The sequence below is a fragment of the Mustela erminea genome, chromosome 19, assembly GCF_009829155.1.
Source record: "Mustela erminea isolate mMusErm1 chromosome 19, mMusErm1.Pri, whole genome shotgun sequence".
Lineage (NCBI taxonomy): Eukaryota > Metazoa > Chordata > Mammalia > Carnivora > Mustelidae > Mustela > Mustela erminea.
This window is the reverse complement of record NC_045632.1, coordinates 13,826,710-13,844,257: the sequence shown is the minus strand read 5'-3', so window position 1 is coordinate 13,844,257 and position 17,548 is coordinate 13,826,710. Positions and strand designations below refer to the sequence as shown.

Below are 17,548 nucleotides of genomic sequence, written 5' to 3'. Positions count from 1 at the left end.
ACCAAGAGAAAAGGCCTAAGAATGACACCTACTTTGCCAGCACCTTTATCTTGGACTTAGCCTCCATAGCTGTGAGAAGCCAATTTTGGGTGTTTAAGCCACCTAACAACAGTACTTTGTAATGGCAGCTTGAGCCAACTAAGTGTCAGGTTTCCCTCTGCCTCACCCTCATAAGGGTTCACGTGACTTTATAATTGGAGCCCACCCCAATAATTCAGGATAATTTCCCCATTTCAAGATCTTTAATTACAACTGGAAAGATCCTTTTTCTTTTTCTTTAAAGATTTTATTTATTTATTTGACAGAGAGACACAGCGAGAGAGGGAACACAAGCGGGGGAGTAGGAGAGGGAGAAGTAGGCTTCCTGCTGAGCAGGGAGCCTGATGTGGGCTCAATCCCAGGACCCTGGGATCAGGACCTGAGCCCAAGGCAGATGCTTAACTACCCCTGATCCTTTTTCTTAATAAGGTAACATGTCAAGGGGCCAGGGATTAGGATGTATACATCTTTGAGAGTCATATTTCAGCCTACTGAAGTCTACATTTCACAGATGGGAAAATCAGTCATCAGAGAACAGAAGTTGTCCACAGCCCCACAGTCTGTAGGAGTCCAACCCAGTCCTGTGCTCAGGGGGTGCCCTCACCCTTTCCATCTGCTTTCTTCCCAAGGGAATCTGCAGCTCCCAGGGAGGGCAAGGAGGGAAAGGACAGGAGACCCACAGCCCAGAATTTCATCCCTTTTTCTGCAGAGAGGAACCAGGGCTCCTGGGAGAAAAGACTGATTCCAAGGCTAAACAGGGAGGGTCCCAGGTGAGCCTGGAACATCTTGTTATGCCACAAAATAAGTGCCCAAAAAATGACAGGAACATGTTAAAAGGACACAGAAACTAAACCTGATGATAAAATTCAAGCATCAGAAAAAATTGCAACTGTCATTGGCTGACATACAATGAATTCTTCAGGGTTCTCAAAAAGGAGAGCCAGGAAAATAAGCCCATCTGTCACCATTTGATGTCACTTTTAAGCTGACCCCTCATTCTGGGAATTCAGCACTGGCCCCAGTGCTTGCTTAGATCATTAAATTCTAGAATTCAGAAAATATCATTTCCCAACCCATAATGAGATTCCTGAGGTCAGGATTATCAGTTGTATACACTCCGAGGGTACTAGCGGGTGAAGTGTGAATATGATCATCTAGGAGGGGGCACGTGAGTGGGGAGCAGCCAGTCAGCCTGTCATTGCCCCCACATTAGGGTCAGAAACACAGAGACTCTTCAGGAGACAAAACAGGACCCATCCACCACTCTGTGAGAGGTTCCAGCCAGTGTTTGGCCAGAAACCCAACAAGCCTTTAGAGCTCATTTCTCATCCACAGGAGCTAAAGGAAATACTAGAGGGAGGGAAAGAAGTAGCCAGTGGGCCCATCCAGAAGTGGGGGATGTCCCACCAGAAACTAAGGTCTACTGTCCTTCAACTGTCTTCACAGAAGGGGCTGTATATCTATAGCCAGACACGAGATCAGTGACTCCTAGGGTAAGGCAGGGATGGATGCAAACTGTGCAAAGGAAGTTTTAAGGGGAAGGATAATGTTCTAAAACTGGATTGTGGTGGGGTGCCTGAATTCCTGGGTACAGCATGCCGCTCTTGACTTCGGGGTTGTGAGTTCGAGCCCCATGTTGGGTGTACATTAATTAAAAATAAAAATTAAAAACCTTCTAAGAAAAATAAATTTTAAAAAATTAATTAGTTAGGGGCGTCTGGGTGGCTCAGTGGGTTAAGCCTCTGCCTTCATGATCTCGGGGTCCTGGGATCCAACTCCATGTCGGGCTCTTTGCTCAGCAGGGAGCCTGCTCCCCCCACCCCACCGCCTCTCTGCCTACTTGAGATCTCTGTCAAATAAAAAAACAAAAATTTAAAAAATTAATTAAACTGGATTGTGGTGATAGCTGCACAATGATGAATATGAATTTGCTAAGAATCCTTGAAGGCTACCTGCAAGGGGTGTATTTTGTGGCATATACACTAACCCTTAATACTTTCATTTTAGGGTTTGTTTTTTTAGATTTTATTTTTTTAACATTGTATTTATTTATTTGAGAGCAAGCAAGCAAGCACAGAAAAGCAGACTCCCCACTGAGCAGGGAGCCTGTTGCAGGGCTCAGTCCCAGGACCCTGGGATCATGACCTGAGCCGAAGGCAAATACTTAACTGATTGAGCCACCCAGGCACCCATTAATACAACTTTTATACAATATGGCCCGGATAATAAGACCATAAAGAGACATTCCACGTCATTAGTCATGAGGTAACTGCACATCAAACCACTACCTACCAATTCACACCCACTCAGGGGTGCCTGGTTGGCTCAGTCAGTAGTGTGTGCAACTCTTGATCTCAGGGTTGTGAGCTCAAGCCCCATGTCCGACTCCGAGCATGGAGAGTCGGCTCTCCCTCTCAAAAATTTCAAAAAAAAATTACTTAATTAATAATCTTTATTTTTTAATTGCTTTGTTTTTTTGTTTGTAATTTTTTAAACCCAGATATTAGGAAGGTTTAAATTCCTTGATGTTGTTCACATATTTCCATTGGACAGCACTGTTTTTGTTGTTGTTTTTTAAAGATTAAATTTATTTATTTGACAGAGAGAGTGGGGGGGAACACGACTAGGGAGAGTGGGAAGGGGAGAAGCAGGCTTCCCCTGAGCAGGGAGTCTGATATGGGACTCGATCCTAGAACCTGAGATCATACCTGAGCCGAAGGCAGACGCTTAACGACTGACCCACCCAGGCGTCCCAACTTTGTTTTTGTTTTTTTTAAGATTTTTATTTATTTGACAGACCACAAGTAGGCAGAGAGAGAGAGAGGAGGAAGCAGGCTCCCCACTGAGCAGAGAGCCCGATGTGGGGCTCGATCCCAGGACCCTGAGATCATGACCTGAGCCAAAGGCAGAGGCTTTAACCCACTGAGCCACTCAGGTGCCCCCAATAATCGTTATTTTTTAAGAAAAGGACAATAGCAAATGTTGGTAGGAGTGTGGAGAAATTGGAACCCTCCTTCATTGCTGGTGAGAATGTAAAATAGTGCAGCCACTGATTAAAAAACAGTTTGGCTATTCCTCAAACAGCTACACATAGATTTACCATATGACCCAGCAGTTAACTTATAGGTATGTACTGGGTGCCTGGGTAACTCAGCTAAGTGTAGGACTCTTGGTTTTGTTTTGTTTTTTTGTTTGTTTGCTTTTTAAACATTTTATTTATTTATTTGAGAGAGAGAGACAGTGAGAGAGAGTATGAACGAGGAGAAGGTCAGAGGGAGAAGCAGACTCCCCGTGGAGCTGGGAGCCTGATGTGGGACTCGATCCTGAGACTCCAGGATCATGACCTGAGCTGAAAGCAGTCGCCCAACCAACTGAGTCACCCAGGTGCCCCTTGTTTTGTTTTTTTAAATATTTTATTTATTTATTTGACAGAGAGAGAGAGATCACAAGCAGGTAGAGAGACAGAGAGAAGGGGAAGCAGGGTCCCCGCTGAGGAGAGTCCGATGTGGGGCTTGATCCCAGGACCCTGAGATCATGACCTGAGCCGAAGGCAGAGGCTTTAACCCACTGAGCCACCCAGGCGCCCCTGACTCTTGGTTTTGACTCAGGTCATGATTTCCAGGTTATGGGATCGAGCCGTGTTTCACGCTCTGTGCTCAGCATGGAGTCTTCTTGAGATTCTCTCCCTCTCCTTCTGCCCCTCCCCCATTCTCTCTCTCAAGTAAAAGAAATAAAATCCTTTTTAAAAATAAGGAGTGCTGGGGTGGCTCAGTGGGTTAAGCCTCTGCCTTTGGCTCAGGTCATGATCTCAGGGTCCTGGGATCGAGCCCCGCATCGGGCTCTCTGCTCAGCGGGAGGCCTGCTTCCTTCTCTCTCTCTGCCTGCCTCTCTGCCTACTTGTGATCTCGGTCTCTGTCAAATAAATAAATAAAACCTTAAAAAAAATAAAAATAAAAAGTGTAGGTATATATCCTATTGAAAACAAGTATTCAAACAAATCCTTGTACAGGAACTTATAGCAATACTATTCACAGTAGCCAAAGGTGGAAACAACCCAAAGTCCATTAATTGATGACTAGATAAATAAATGTGGTATTTCCATACAATGGAGTCTTATTCAGCCATAAAAAGAAATGAACTGATACATACTACAACATAGATGAACCCTGAAAATATTACACCAGCTGAAAGAAATCAGACACAAAAGACCATATATGGTATGATTCCATTTATATGAAGTATCCAAAACATGCAAACTCATAGAGACAGAAAGTAGATTAGTGGTTGCCAGGGGCTGGGGGAAGAGGGAAATGAGGAATTACTGCCAACGGGTACACACAGTTTTTTGTTTTAAGATTTTATTTATTTGACAGAGAGAGCACAAGTAAGTGGAGTGGCAAGAAGGAGGAAAGGGAGGGGGAGAAGCAGGCTCCATTAAGCTCCCCTGCTAAGCAGGGCTCAATCTCAGGACCCTAGGATCATGACCCAAGCCGAAGGCAGATGCTTAACTAAGCCACCCAGGCGTCTCCAAGTTTTTATTTTGGATTAAGCAAAATGTTTCTGGATTTGATTGAGTTGGTGGTTACACAACATGGGATCATACTAAAATCCACTGAATTGTTCACTTTACTTTTTAAAAGATTTTATTTATTTATCTATTTTTTTGAGAGAGGGAGGGAGGGGGAGAGGGAGAGGGAAAGAGAATCACAAGCAGAGGGATTGAGAGCAGAGCCTGATGCGGGGCTTGATCCCACAATGCTGAGATCATTACTTGAGCTGAAATCAGGAGCTGGATGCCCAACTGGAGAAGCCACCCAGGTGTGCCTGAATTGTTCACTTTAAAATGGTGAATTCTGTTTTATCTGACTTTTACCTTAATTTAAAAAGGGTGAGTGCTACTTCTGGATCAACAGGGAGCGAGGAACCTGGGCAGCTCTGAAAGGGTTCCTGGCAGAGACAAATCAGCAGTCAGGGCCCACTTGTGGATAGCTGGTGACCTGGGAATGGGGACCGGTTATGCTAAGGAGGAGCTTCCGAAGACAGGTAACTAGGAAATCATCCTTGGTTTTTTGGGTTTTTGTCTTGGGTGTGGAGCCCAACATGGGGTTCAAACCCACAACCCTGAGATCAAGGCCTGAGCTGAGATCAAGAGTTGGATGCTTAAGTGACTGAGCCACCCAGGTGCCCCATCCTTATTGTTTTCAAAGATCTCTTTATTTGTTTTACAGAGAGCACAAGCAGGGGGAGGGGCAGAGGAAGAGGGAATCTCAAGCAGACTCCCCACTGAGCACAAGAGCCCAACCTGGGGCTCCATCACAACCCTGAGACCATGACCTGAGCAGAAATCAAGAGTCAGAACTCAACCGACTGAGCCACCCAGGCACCCCCATCCTTGCTTTTATTTATTTTTTTTAAGATTTTATTTATTTAACGGAAAGAGAAATCACAAATAGGCAGAGAGAAAGGGGGAAGCAGGCTCCCTGATGAGCAGAGTCAGATGCAGGGCTCGATCCCAGGACCCTGAGATCAAACCCACAAGCCGAAGGCAGAGGCTTTAACCCACTGAGCCACCCAGGTGCCCCCCATCCTTGCTTTTAAAAGATGCATTCTGGTGTTAAAAGAGGAGAGCTGAACAGTGTATCAAGCACAAAGAGGGCAGGGTAGAGAACAGACCATGTCATGAAGGAGGGCCGGAGTCCAGCAGGACAGCTGGTAAAGGCAGGATTGGAGAGGCTTCTGCCTCAGTTGCCCACAATGGCAAGGAAATACTTTTTGGACCAGAAGCCATGGGCATAGCACCTGAAGAGAAAACAATGAACAATGTAAACGAATTTAACATCTGGGGCGGTGGCACAGAAGCCTAAGCCAAAGTGACCCAGACCTCATATTGTGTGACTCCATTCAGGTGAAATGTCCAGAAAAGGCTAATCTATAGTGACATTAGATTAGTGGTCTCTGGGGCGCCTGGGTGGCTCAGTGGGTTAAGCATCTGCCTTTGGCTCAGGTCATGATCTCAGGGTCCTGGAATCCAGCCCTACCCGCATGGGGCTCTCTGCTCTTCAGGGGGCCTGCTTCCGCCCTCCCCCACCCACCTCTGCCTGCCTCTCTGCCTACTAGTCATCTCTTGTCTGTCAAATAAATAAATAAAATCTTTCAAAAAATAAAAAATAAATAAAACAGAGAGGCATCTGGGTGGCTCAGCCAGTTAAGCATCTGACTCTTGACACTTGATTTTGGCTCAGGTCATGTTATCAGCTTAGGTCATGATCTCAAGGTTGTGAGACCGAGCTCCATGTTGCCTCTGCACTCAGTGGGGAGTCTGCTTAAGATTCTCCCTCGCCCTCTGACCCTCCCGAGTCCCCTCTCTCCCTAATAAAAAATTTGAAAAATAAAAAATTTTAAATACAAACATATGGCGCGGCTGGCTGGCTCCGTCAGAGGAACATAGGACTCTTCCTCTCAGGGTGGTGAGTTCGAGCCTCAGGATGGGTGTAGAAATTATTTAAAAAAATTAGTAAACTTTAACTCTAAAAAAATTATTACATGTGAAAAAAAAAAAAAGACAAAACCAGAAACATACATCTGACTTCAAAAGAACTGTTAAACCAGGGTAGGACCAAGAAGCCTTGAAGGTACAGAAGTACGCAGGTGTGCCACCTCCCTCCCGGGGCTTTCTCTTTCGCCTACAAGCTTTGCTTAAAAAAAATGTAAAAATAATAACTTTGTGTGTGTGTGTGTGTGTGTGTACTAAAAGCAGGACAAAGAAATAAAGGACAGGGAGGCTGGAAGGATCTGTGGGTTAAACCTCTGCCTTTGGCTCAGGTCATGGTCTCAGGGTGCTGGGATCCAGCCCCACATCAGGCTCTCTGCTTGGAAGGGAGCCTGCTTCCCCCCCCACCCCCCCACCCCGTCTGTCTGCCTACTTGTGATCTCTGTCAAATAAATAAATAAAATCTCTAAAAAAAATAAGTGTCTGACTCGACATGAGATTGAGCCCCACGTCTGGCTCCACACTCACTAAGAAGTCCACTGGACATTCACTCCATCTACTCCTATCCTGGTTTGTGCACTCACTATCGCAAATAAATCTTTCAAGGGGAAAAAAAATGGACAAAACAAGAACATTTGGTAATTTGGGGATGTGAGCACTCCAGTGTGTGCTATATTGCACTTCGTGTTTCTTGGGGGTTTTTTCACTTTTCAAAATTAAATCAAGAGCCCCATGTAGGACCTGGTGCAGGGACCCAGGAGAAGTGACCATGGTAGTTGTGTTATGGTTATTTCAGTTTAGGTCTCTTACTTCCCTGATGTCCCCACCTCTCTGTCCACAGACTAGCAGGTGCTCTTGTCTTTTACATATGAAAGCAAATTAAACCTTTTCTCTCTATGTTGCAAATACTCCTCACCCATTTCCACCCCCATCCCAACAGTCCCTGAGGTTTCTGTTTTGCTAAGTCCTGTAGATACCTTGCTTTATCTGACCCACTGCTCCTAACACCTTCATGCACTCCCCCTGGGGCTGGGCCTGGGTTCCCTCCAGCCCTCCCCCCAGCTTCCTAACCCTCATCGGTACAGAAATGGAACCTGTTACTGCCCTTCCCCCACCCCAAAGGGATCCTCATTGCCTCTCTCTTCTCGGGAGAGCCAAACTCTCCACTGCCATAGCTGCCTTGGCTGGGACCTCCCTCAGTCCCTCCCCTATCTGCCTTGTATCGGGAAGCACTCTTCCAGAGAGGTGCTTTGTACCTAACCCCTGGGCCAAGGGGAAGCTCCTGGCTGCCTGAGGTGAGTACTTGAATCTTGGAACCTGTATCCTACACTTGGCACTATCCAGCCCCAGGAAGGTAGCGCTAGGCTGGGAGACAGTGGGACCTGATCAATACTTTATCCGTGGGCAGTGACAGCCACAGAAGGAGACCCTGTTTGAAAAGCTGGCTAGAGAGGGAGGTTAGGAACAGACTGGGCAGGAAGCAGGACTGAGTCTTCTGACCTAAGCTGTGCCTCTGGTTGTGAGGGGTGTGGGGGTGTCGGGTACAGTGCTGAGGTCCTGTTGGGTCCTACTGCTGAGGAGGCCCAGTCAATGAGTAGTTTAATATCTTCTCCTTTCACGTGTCTGTGACCATTGCAACCTCACAGGTTCTTCCCTGGATGGTCCGTCAGCTGGTGCCATCTGCCTCTTACCACCCTGCCTCTAAGACTCTAGGACCTGGCCCAGAAGGTCTGGTATTTGCAGGCCACATTGACCCCCTCCTTGGCTTATTAAACCTGTATCCTTGGATATACTATTTATTCCTCAAAACGCACAACCCACAACCCCTGTGATAAGGTCTTTAGAAGGGAACGTAAAATCCATGTCTCCTCCAGGCTTGTGACACGGGAGGCTGCAGCTCCCACCGCCACTGCTGCTGAACTGCACCTCTCCCTCCTGCCTCCCACTGGGTCAGGTCCTCCACCTCATCCTCATCCACGAAGACCTTCTCTGAAGCCACCCATGTCCTCTCCTTCCTGCTGAGGTATGAGCTGCCATTGCTGCCTTTTAGGCCCCCTGTGTTTGCTGCCCCACAAGACCCACCACCCATGGGTCCTTAAAACATGCAGTTGGGACTGTGGTCCTCCCCCTCTCCTCCCACAGCTCCACAATCCCCATAGCAGCTCAGCCCACAATTCGCTCACTTTCCTCACTTTAGGGAGGGCCACCCGCCCTCCTCAAAGCCCTCATGCATGCCTTTCCACCTGCCTGATGTTACAGCCATGTGTCTGGATCATTCCCTCTCTTTCTCACTCCCGAGTCCCTCCGCTTATAGCACAGAGTAATGAGACCACCAACGTCACTGATAAAGCCTTGTAAAGCAGAAACAAAGCAGCACTCAGCAAGGGAGAGGCAAGGGGAAGGAATCTGTCAGATGGGAAACAGCAGCGTTTAGCAGAAACGCACTGCATGCAGGCCCTGACCCTCTGGCAGCTAGATTCGTTCCCTGTTGTTACTTAACAAAGTACCACAAACTCAGTAGCTTAACACAACACTATCTATTAGCTCCCTGTTTTACCTGTCAGAAACCCAGGCATCGTCCTCTGCTCCAGGTCTCACGAAGACTGCAATCAAGTTCTGGGCAGGGCTCGGGGCTCTTCTGGGAAGCTCTGCAGGAATATCTGCTTCCCAGCCCCTTCAGGTCATCAGCAGATTCCAGTTCCATGCGTTTGTAGACTGAAGGCCCTATTTCCTCGCTGGCTGTCATGTGGGCCTCGTAGACTCTTGACTCCCCCCCTGTATTTCTTGTCACATGGGCTCTTCCAGCTTCAAAGCCGGTGGAATCCCTCTACTTCTACTTCTCTCTGCTTTCCGCCTCTGTTTTTTTTTTTTTTAAGATTTTATTTATTTGACAGACAGAGATCACAAGTAGGCAGAGAGGCAGGCAGAGAGAGGGGGGAAATAGGCTCCCCGCCGAGCATAGGGCCCAATGTGGGGCTCAATCCCAGGACCCTGAGATCATGACCCAAGCCCAAGGCAGAGGCTTAACCCACTGAGTCCCCCGGCACCCCTCCTCGTCTGCTTTTAAACAACCTATGATGACCTCTGGCCAAGCCAAGCAATCAAGGATCATCTCATCTTCAGGCCAGCGGGCTGTCAACCTTAATTATATCTGCCAGGTACTGTAACTATACGTAAGTCCTGCACGCGGAATCTTGGAGGGGGGCATTTTTAGAATTCTGCCTCCCTCCGGGAGATGACTTACAAAGTCTCAGAATCCTGTGGAATCAGGCCCCCAACAGGATGAAGCTGCTGTTAGCTTCTCTCTTTCTGCTGAGGTAGTAGCAGTTGTTGTCTGTCAAGGTGAGGGACACAGATGACCCCCACCTCTACAGGTCCTGGGACGGAAGACAGGGAGGCCCTGAAGTCAGGGAGAGTCCCTAGAGGCATGGACAGGGCCGATCCATGTGAGCAAGTGCTACAAAAAGAGGGAACAGCACAGGCCACCCTCGAGGTAGGCAGAACCACAGACCTGAGGAATGAGGAGTGATAGGACCAGAGAGCGGCCACTGAGGTTGAATGGAGAAGACCCAGGGGGCAGGGCAGGCCATTCTGAGGGGCCCAGATTCTGAAGAAGGACACTGAGGTCATTAGACTTGGGGTTTAACAAGGTTCCTCGGGGCATGGGCCACAGGATTGGCTGCCAGTGGGGACAGTGGTTCCCCTCCTGACCTTCAACGCGTCTACAGCACAGGTGATCAAGGGGGGAGGCTGGTACTCGGATCTTGCCTCATCCCGGAGGCTGAGTCCGCACCCCTAGCCCCATGCTGGATTCCACACGCGCTGCAGGAGGCACGGGGTCCACCGAGGTCTCCGGGAATCTTCCGACCCTTCTGTCCTCCCGACTGCCTCTAGCCCCCACGAGCAAAGTATAAAGCGAGGCCAGCCCACCACTCCAGCCCCCCGCCTGGCTCACTGTGTCCTGGATAGCCAGCCCCATCTCAAGGTCCTCGAAAACCATGGCTGTTTCCTCCGCCCGCGGACTGTCTCCGAAAGAGACTGCTGGAGCCCCCCGTCCTGGCAGACGCACCACCCATCTCTCCCCTGCCCTCCCCTTACTCCGACGCGTGTCCCAGGTGCTGCGTGCCGAAGGGAACCGTCGTTCACCGCTCGCCCCGGGGCGGATGCGCCCAGTGTGTGTGGGACGGGGCAGGGGCACAGAGACCGGCCGCCTCCACCGTCCACCAGTGACCCAGACTCGGGGGCGGACGATGGGAGCCGGAGCCTGGGGGTGGTGTCTGCCCCTCGCTCCGCTGCTCTCCCCGCAGGGCTGGAGTCCGGGGTACCTACGGCTGGTTCCACTCTTGCTACGGGCAGAAGGCCGTCCCCTGGGGTCGCAGTGCAGTCGAAGCCGGCTGAGACCTACCTGGGGCTCCGGGCCGCCTTCCCGACCTCCGCGGCCGCGCCCCAGTGCCAGCCCCGCGGGGAGCTCGCCGGAGCGCGGCCCAGAGATTGACAGCGCAGGCCCCGCCTCATCCCCGCGCCTCGGGCCACGCCGGAAGCGTGCTCCGGCTCCGACCTCCCTCACTGCCCCGCCGCCCGAGCCTAGGCGACTTTAGTTCCCCCTCCGGCTAGAGCCGGAAGAGCGGCCTGGCCGCGGCGGCCGATCGCCATAGAAACACCGGAAACGTGCTCTGACCGAGCGCTCCCCGGCCCCACGGCGGCCGCAGACTTGAGTTCCGTCGGCGTCGCACCCTGAAAGTGCGGCCTTGTCGGTGCTGAGCGGGAGAAAGCCACGTCCCGGCCGAGCGCCGCGGAGGAGCCGAAGGTGCGGGGTGGCGGGCATCCGCCGCTGCAGGGCCGGCGGGCGGGCCGGGGGAGGGGCGACGGCGCTGGGCGTGGCGCGCAAGCCGCGGCCGTGAGGGGGCGCTGCTGATGGGGGCCTGGCCCCGGCGATCGTGCGGAGGCGGGAAATCCGGGCTGGCCGGGGTCCGCCACTGGCGCCGCCGGGGCGTGTGCGAGGGGACCCCCGTTCGGGCTGGGGCGTGGGCAGCCGAGCCGAGCATGGGGGAAGGTGCTCCGAGCGCGGCGCACGGCGAGGGCTGCGGCGCGGCAGCCCCCACGCTGCGCCACACCCGGGAGGGCGGGCCTTTGTTCTGCGGCACGGTGAAGGCCCTGCTGCGCCGGGGCTGAGCCGAGGCCGGGAGCCGGGCGGCGGAGGGCCGGAGGCGGCCGGCGGCGCGGGTGCGGGCGCGGGTCGGTGCGCAGGCCCCCGCCGCCCGCGCGCGGATCTGAAGGTCTCTGGACGGTGCGTGAATAGAGACGGGGAAGGGGCTGGGGCACAGGTAACGCACGCGCACACACCAGGCGCGTTTGAAGAAGCGCCAGGAATTTTGTCGTGGCCGTGGAGGGCGCGGAGTCCGGGAGGGTCCCTAGCTGTCGGGTCTGCTCAGGCTCCCTCTGCCTGTGGCGCGGGGAATAGGTTGGGAGGCGGGGAACCCAAGGGGAAGACTCCATCGGCCTGGGGAGTGCAGGTGTGCGAAGTGGTCCGTGATGGAGTGAGATGTGGAGCTTGCAAGGGGCGGGGGGATGACCCGCAAAGAGGAAAGGGGACCTGGGGGTGAGGAACCGGAGGGGGGTGAGTCCGAGACCCCGTTAGACCCGGAAGGTTAAGAGAGGCTGCACTCCAGGGCTGTGGGACCCGGCCTGCGCCGGACTGATGGAGAGGGGGTGAGTGTCAGGGTGCGTCCTGTGTCCCAGCCGTTCTCTGATGGGGTGCGCGGGGCTGGGTGCAAGATGAGCCAGGTATCCCATCTTTGTTTGATAGACGGAAGACTGAGCCCTACTCAGCATGGGACCTGCTTGACCCGTGAAGTAGCAGAGCTTCTCAGATTTCTGGGGTTTCCTGGGGAATAGTGTCCCTTCCCCCTTCCAGTATTTGACGGTGGGCAAATCAGGTAGAATTAGGAGGCCACAGTTTTGACAAGAATCATCCTGATCTGGAGGCCGCTGCTGCACCACCTTTGCCCTCCCAACCACACACCCTGCACAGTCCACACAAGCCCCTGCTCTATGCCACCCCCACACCTGTGCCCTGCAAGCCATATCAAGAGTCCAAGAACCAGGCCGCAAGAGGTTCCTCCCTACCTGCTGTGGGGGTTGGCAGAGACCATGTATTCTTCTCTTATACGGCACTTGTCAGGCTGATGCCCAACTTACTCTCAATCCTCTGTGACTCTGCATACCCTCAATTGCTTAGCCCAGGACCCAGGTCTTGCCACCCCACCCGTGAGAAGACCTCTGTATACCCTAGTTAATATAACCCAATTCCAAGCCAACAGACTTGGGTCTCCACAGGGCCTTGGATGCTCCAAGGAGGGGGGATGTGGCAAAGGAAGATCAAAAAAGCTGCTTGGGGAGGAATCACAGCTAGCCAGGAAGGGGAGTGGGTAAGGTGTGGCAGCCAGTTCTGTGTAGGGGCCCCTGCGGTCTCCTCCACAGAGCTGTGCCATTGGAGGGGGACTTTGGGAAGGTTTATGGATTTGGAGTTAGGGGAAGGGTGGGTGGACCAATATAGGGGAATTTGAGCTCTTGGACCTTTCTCTGAGAAGCAAGCAAGACTGGGAGGGAGGCAGGTCTGGGGTATTCCCAGCCTTCCTGCAGGGGATGTGCTGGGTGCTTCCAAGGTAGAGCTGCGGAGGCCCTAGAGACTGCGGGGTGGGGTTAGGTGAGGCTGGTGTGGTGTCTGTGGGACAGAACTGTCATGCCTTTTTGGGAGGGCTGAGGTTCACAAAGCCTGGGGTTGTGGTGTGCCTGTGGGCCTTGTCCTGCAATAAGAGCTTGAGGGACAGGGACAGTTGGGGGTGTGTCCCCCACTGACCTCCCTCCCCCATCCCCTCATGCGGTGCAGATGGCGGCGGCAGAGGCAGTGCACCACATACACCTGCAGAACTTCTCCCGCTCGCTACTTGAGACACTCAACGGGCAGCGGCTGGGCGGTCACTTCTGTGACGTAACCGTGAGGATCCGCGAGGCTTCGTTGCGTGCACACCGCTGTGTGTTGGCTGCTGGCTCGCCCTTCTTCCAGGACAAGCTGCTTCTCGGCCACTCCGAGATTCGCGTGCCACCGGTGGTGCCGGCCCAGACGGTGCGCCAGCTCGTCGAGTTCCTCTACAGCGGCTCGCTCGTAGTGGCACAGGGCGAAGCCCTGCAGGTGCTCACGGCGGCGTCGGTGCTGCGCATCCAGACGGTCATAGACGAATGCACGCAGATCATTGCCCGCGCCCGCGCCCCGGTCCCAGGCGCACCCGCGCCCCTCCCCACACCCGTGCCCCCACCTCTTGCACCTGCGCAGCTACGCCACCGTCTGCGCCACTTGCTTGCGGCGCGCCCTCCGGGCCACCCAGGCGCAGCGCATAGCCGCAAGCAGCGCCAGCCAGCGCGCCTGCAGCTGCCCGCGCCCACTGCGCCCACCAAGGCCGAGGGGTCAGAGGACCCCGCCCTGCCAGCGGCCCCAGACGACGGCGGCGGCGACTGCGACGAGGAGACCGACGATGAAACCGACGGTGAGGACGGTGAAGGCGGCGGCCCGGGAGAGGGCCAGGCGCCCCCTTCCTTCCCTGACTGCGCCGCCGGCTTCCTCACCGCTGCCCCTGACAGCGCGTGTGAGGAGCCGCCCGCACCCGCCGGCCTCTCGGACTACGGCGGCGCCGGGAGGGACTTCCTTAGGGGGGCCTCGGCGGCCGAGGACGTGTTCCCGGAGAGTTACGTGTCCGCTTGGCAAGATGAGGATGGCACTGCCGCGGAAGCCTGCCCCCCCGATGCCCCGGCTCCGCCTGACTGCGTCCTGTCTGGATCCCGCGTCCCCAGCGTGAAGACCCCGGGCCCCCCAGTCTCGATTTTCCCTTTTCATCTGGGCGCTCCTGGGCCGCCTGCGCAGCCTTCTCCCGCACCCTCCGGGCCGGCTCCTGCACTCTCCTCCGCCTTTTACCCAGCGCTCCAGCCAGATGCGGCCCCAAGTGCGCCTCCGGGGGAGGCACCGGCCCCGCCGCCCGCTGCTCCTGCTGCGGCCCCCTCGGCCACCCCTGCCCGAGCCCCAGGTGCTGCCGAGTCACCTGCCTATGAATGCAGTCACTGCCGCAAGACGTTCAGCTCACGGAAAAACTACACCAAGCACATGTTCATCCACTCCGGTGAGCCAGGATGGATCTCTGAGCCCCTTGGTCATTAGAGATTCAAGCCTGAGAGAGGATTGGGCACTGGGCAAGCGGGTGGAGGCACTCATGCTGTTTTGATGCTCTTTCGTGACCCCAGGGGAGCCTGGAAATTGAGCCCCAAGTGTGACATGTAGGGGGGAGGGGAAGCCCCTCCACTGGAGAAGGAGGAGCTCCTGCAAGTCCCCTACCTCGACTTATTGGTGCAGGAGGAATCCTAAGGCTGGGTAAAGGAGCAGGAACTTGCCCAGAGGTTTTGGAAAGCTGGCAGTGAAGCCTTTACTCACTGTGATCTGGGCTGATCTGGAGGAACAGAGCCTTGGCAGGGATAAATAACCAGGCTGGGAAGCAGTGCTGCAGGGAGCCTCCTGGGTCTTCTGGCTGTCCCTGGGTTCATTGACAGACTGGATGGAGAGAGGATGAGTTCGCTGGCCTAGGGAAAGCATGCAGAGTAGGCAGAGAGGTGCCCTGATCAAGGCTGGGGGTGGCAGATGGGGCTGCATTGTGGGGACCCTACAGCTGCAGAGGGAGGAAAGGGAAGCTCCTTGAAGACCATGGGGCAGTCCCCTAAAACCTCAGCTCATCTGGGAGGTGCTCTGCAGTGGCTGGGGGAGAGACAGGGAGTATGCTAGGGTGAGCAAGTGGAGACTGTGGCACTAGAGGCTGAGGTGGTGGCTGGCAAGTCCTGGGTGTGTTCCCCCGCCAAGGGGGGATTCCCTAGGGGCTCAGGTGGAGGACAGGGGTATGGAGAGTCAAAGACTGCCTGCGGGGCTGAACTGGATGTTAGGAAAAGCAAAGATTTGGCTGGGAGTCCTGTGGGAGTGGAGTGGGGAGTTCTGCAGGGCCGGGAATTTGGGATTTCACTGTGAATGGATGGGAGGGCATCAGTGTTCTGAGGTAAGTAGTGACTGAGATGTGGTTTACACAATCATCCCCACCTGGCTGTCTTGAGATGAAGGGGAGAGGATACAGACATAGGTATTCAGCCTGTGGAGAGCTGCCAGGGGCCCCAAGGTAGTGCCAGCCAAGATTTGGAGCTTTGTGTCGCCTTAGCCAGGTGCCAGGCCTGGTTGGTCTGGGGGAACCCCCTGCCCAGGCACTGCCCTGCAGTCCCTCTGCCACTGAGATGGGTTTTTTATTAATACCTGATGATTTAAGAGCTAACACCGTCTGTGCCACCCCAGGAACATTATAGCTGCCAGCAGACAAAGGTTCTGGGCAACAGGGGCTTCCAGTAGGGGTGGGGGGCAGGTATGCCTGCGTCTCTCCCAGTGTAAGCCTACTGGGCCTTGCAAGACTGTCCTCAGAATGGTGGCCAGCAAGCAGAGTACAGAATGCTCCATGGGCATAGCAGGAGTGGGGGGAGGGGAAGTCCCTAGAGGTGGGGGACTAGTGATCAGTCACGAGGGGCAGCGTTATCCCAGACCAGCAGGAGTCCCTGTTTGGAGGGTACCTGTTAGAGTTGGGGGCCCCTGACAGTGGTATCCCGGTATGATGGTAAGGGTCTGGGAAAGAGGTGTCCCCGCTGAGTGGGGAGACATACTGGGTCATGTTGGGGGAGGGTCCCTGTTGAGCTGGAAGGTCCGGGGGATGAGGGGGGTGAGGGGTGGTCCCGGGAGGGAGTGTCCCTAACGGGAGAGGGGGATTCTGGGAGGAGAGGGGAGAGCCCCTTCCCAGCTGACATACCCTGTCGCCCATAGGGGAGAAGCCCCACCAGTGCGCCGTGTGCTGGCGATCTTTCTCGCTGCGCGACTACCTGCTGAAGCACATGGTCACGCACACAGGCGTGCGTGCCTTCCAGTGCGCGGTCTGCGCCAAGCGCTTCACGCAGAAGAGCTCGCTCAACGTGCACATGCGCACGCACCGGCCGGAGCGCGCGCCCTGCCCCGCCTGCGGCAAGGTCTTCTCCCACCGGGCACTGCTCGAGCGCCACCTGGCCGCGCACCCGGCGCCCTGATCCGGTTCCAGGCCGCCCTTGGCCGGGATGGGGACCTCCGGTGGAACTAGGCCACAGCCACTGCGGGACCGGTTCATACCTGCCTAGATGCCTGGACCACGCTCCCACCGTCAAACCGCACTTTCCCCAGAGCACAGGCCTTCCCTCTCCTTCCACCCTTCTCCCCAGACCTGACGGGGGTCCAGCCTGCCTGGAGAGGAGAGGTCCTCCCTCCTCCTTAGACCCTTCTGATGGTGGCGGGCTGGGGTTGGTCAGGGACCGGCCATCCCTGAGAACTGAATCACCTCTGGCCTAAACTCGAACTGGCTGCTCAGACCCTTGGGCCAGGCCCAAGGTTTGTGGCTTGATTGGGGTGGATTCTGGAGTTGCTCCTCTGTCCCAGTGTAAAGCTGGGCATGATCCTGAACTACCCCTCCCTCAGTATAGCGTCTAGGGGGCTCAGGTGGACCCATCGTGGACTGGGACAGGGCCTCAGGACCCCCGCTCTCTAATAAAGTACTGTGGGCCATGGGTTCCAAACTCGGAAGCTGTGAACTCCCAGACCCGTGCATTTCTCACCATCACAGACTGGTTGTGGGCGTCGGGGCTCAGTGCCCCTGTCCCTGGGCAGCTGACCCTAATCTCCCAGGCTCCTTGGGCGGAGACAGGACCGCACGCTTGGCCACTCATGCTTCTGTTCTCCTGGTGGGAATGGGATGCTTATATGACTGGCACTTGGCTCTTATAGAGCCAGCCCTGAGGTGCGCTTCGAAGGGGGAAGCCATATGTGGAAAAGACACAGATTTTGAGGCCTTTCCCACCAGAACTTTAAAGCCCTTTGGACTTTAGGCTCCCCTCCCCCATTCTCTTGGGCACAATGGTTGAGCACCT

General features: G+C 54.5%; 1 protein-coding gene across 5 annotated transcripts; it reads left to right on the top strand.

Moving 5' to 3' along the window:
- The first annotated feature begins 11,200 nt into the window (after positions 1-11,200).
- Positions 11,201-17,238, top strand: ZBTB45 (zinc finger and BTB domain containing 45). 5 transcript variants are annotated; one of them, XM_032324747.1, is made up of 4 exons: positions 11,201-11,336; positions 12,866-12,957; positions 13,419-14,700; positions 16,422-17,238. In XM_032324747.1, exons 2-4 carry the CDS (start codon positions 12,874-12,876, stop codon positions 16,676-16,678), a joined length of 1,623 nt encoding a protein of 540 aa, XP_032180638.1. In that variant the 5' UTR covers positions 11,201-11,336; positions 12,866-12,873; the 3' UTR covers positions 16,679-17,238. The 5 variants fall into 5 exon arrangements, with proteins under 5 accessions (XP_032180638.1, XP_032180640.1, XP_032180637.1 ...); XM_032324746.1 differs by lacking the exon at positions 11,201-11,336 and adding an exon at positions 11,412-11,816; XM_032324749.1 differs by lacking the exon at positions 12,866-12,957 and having other exon boundaries at positions 11,231-11,336.
- Positions 17,239-17,548: the final 310 nt, after the last annotated feature.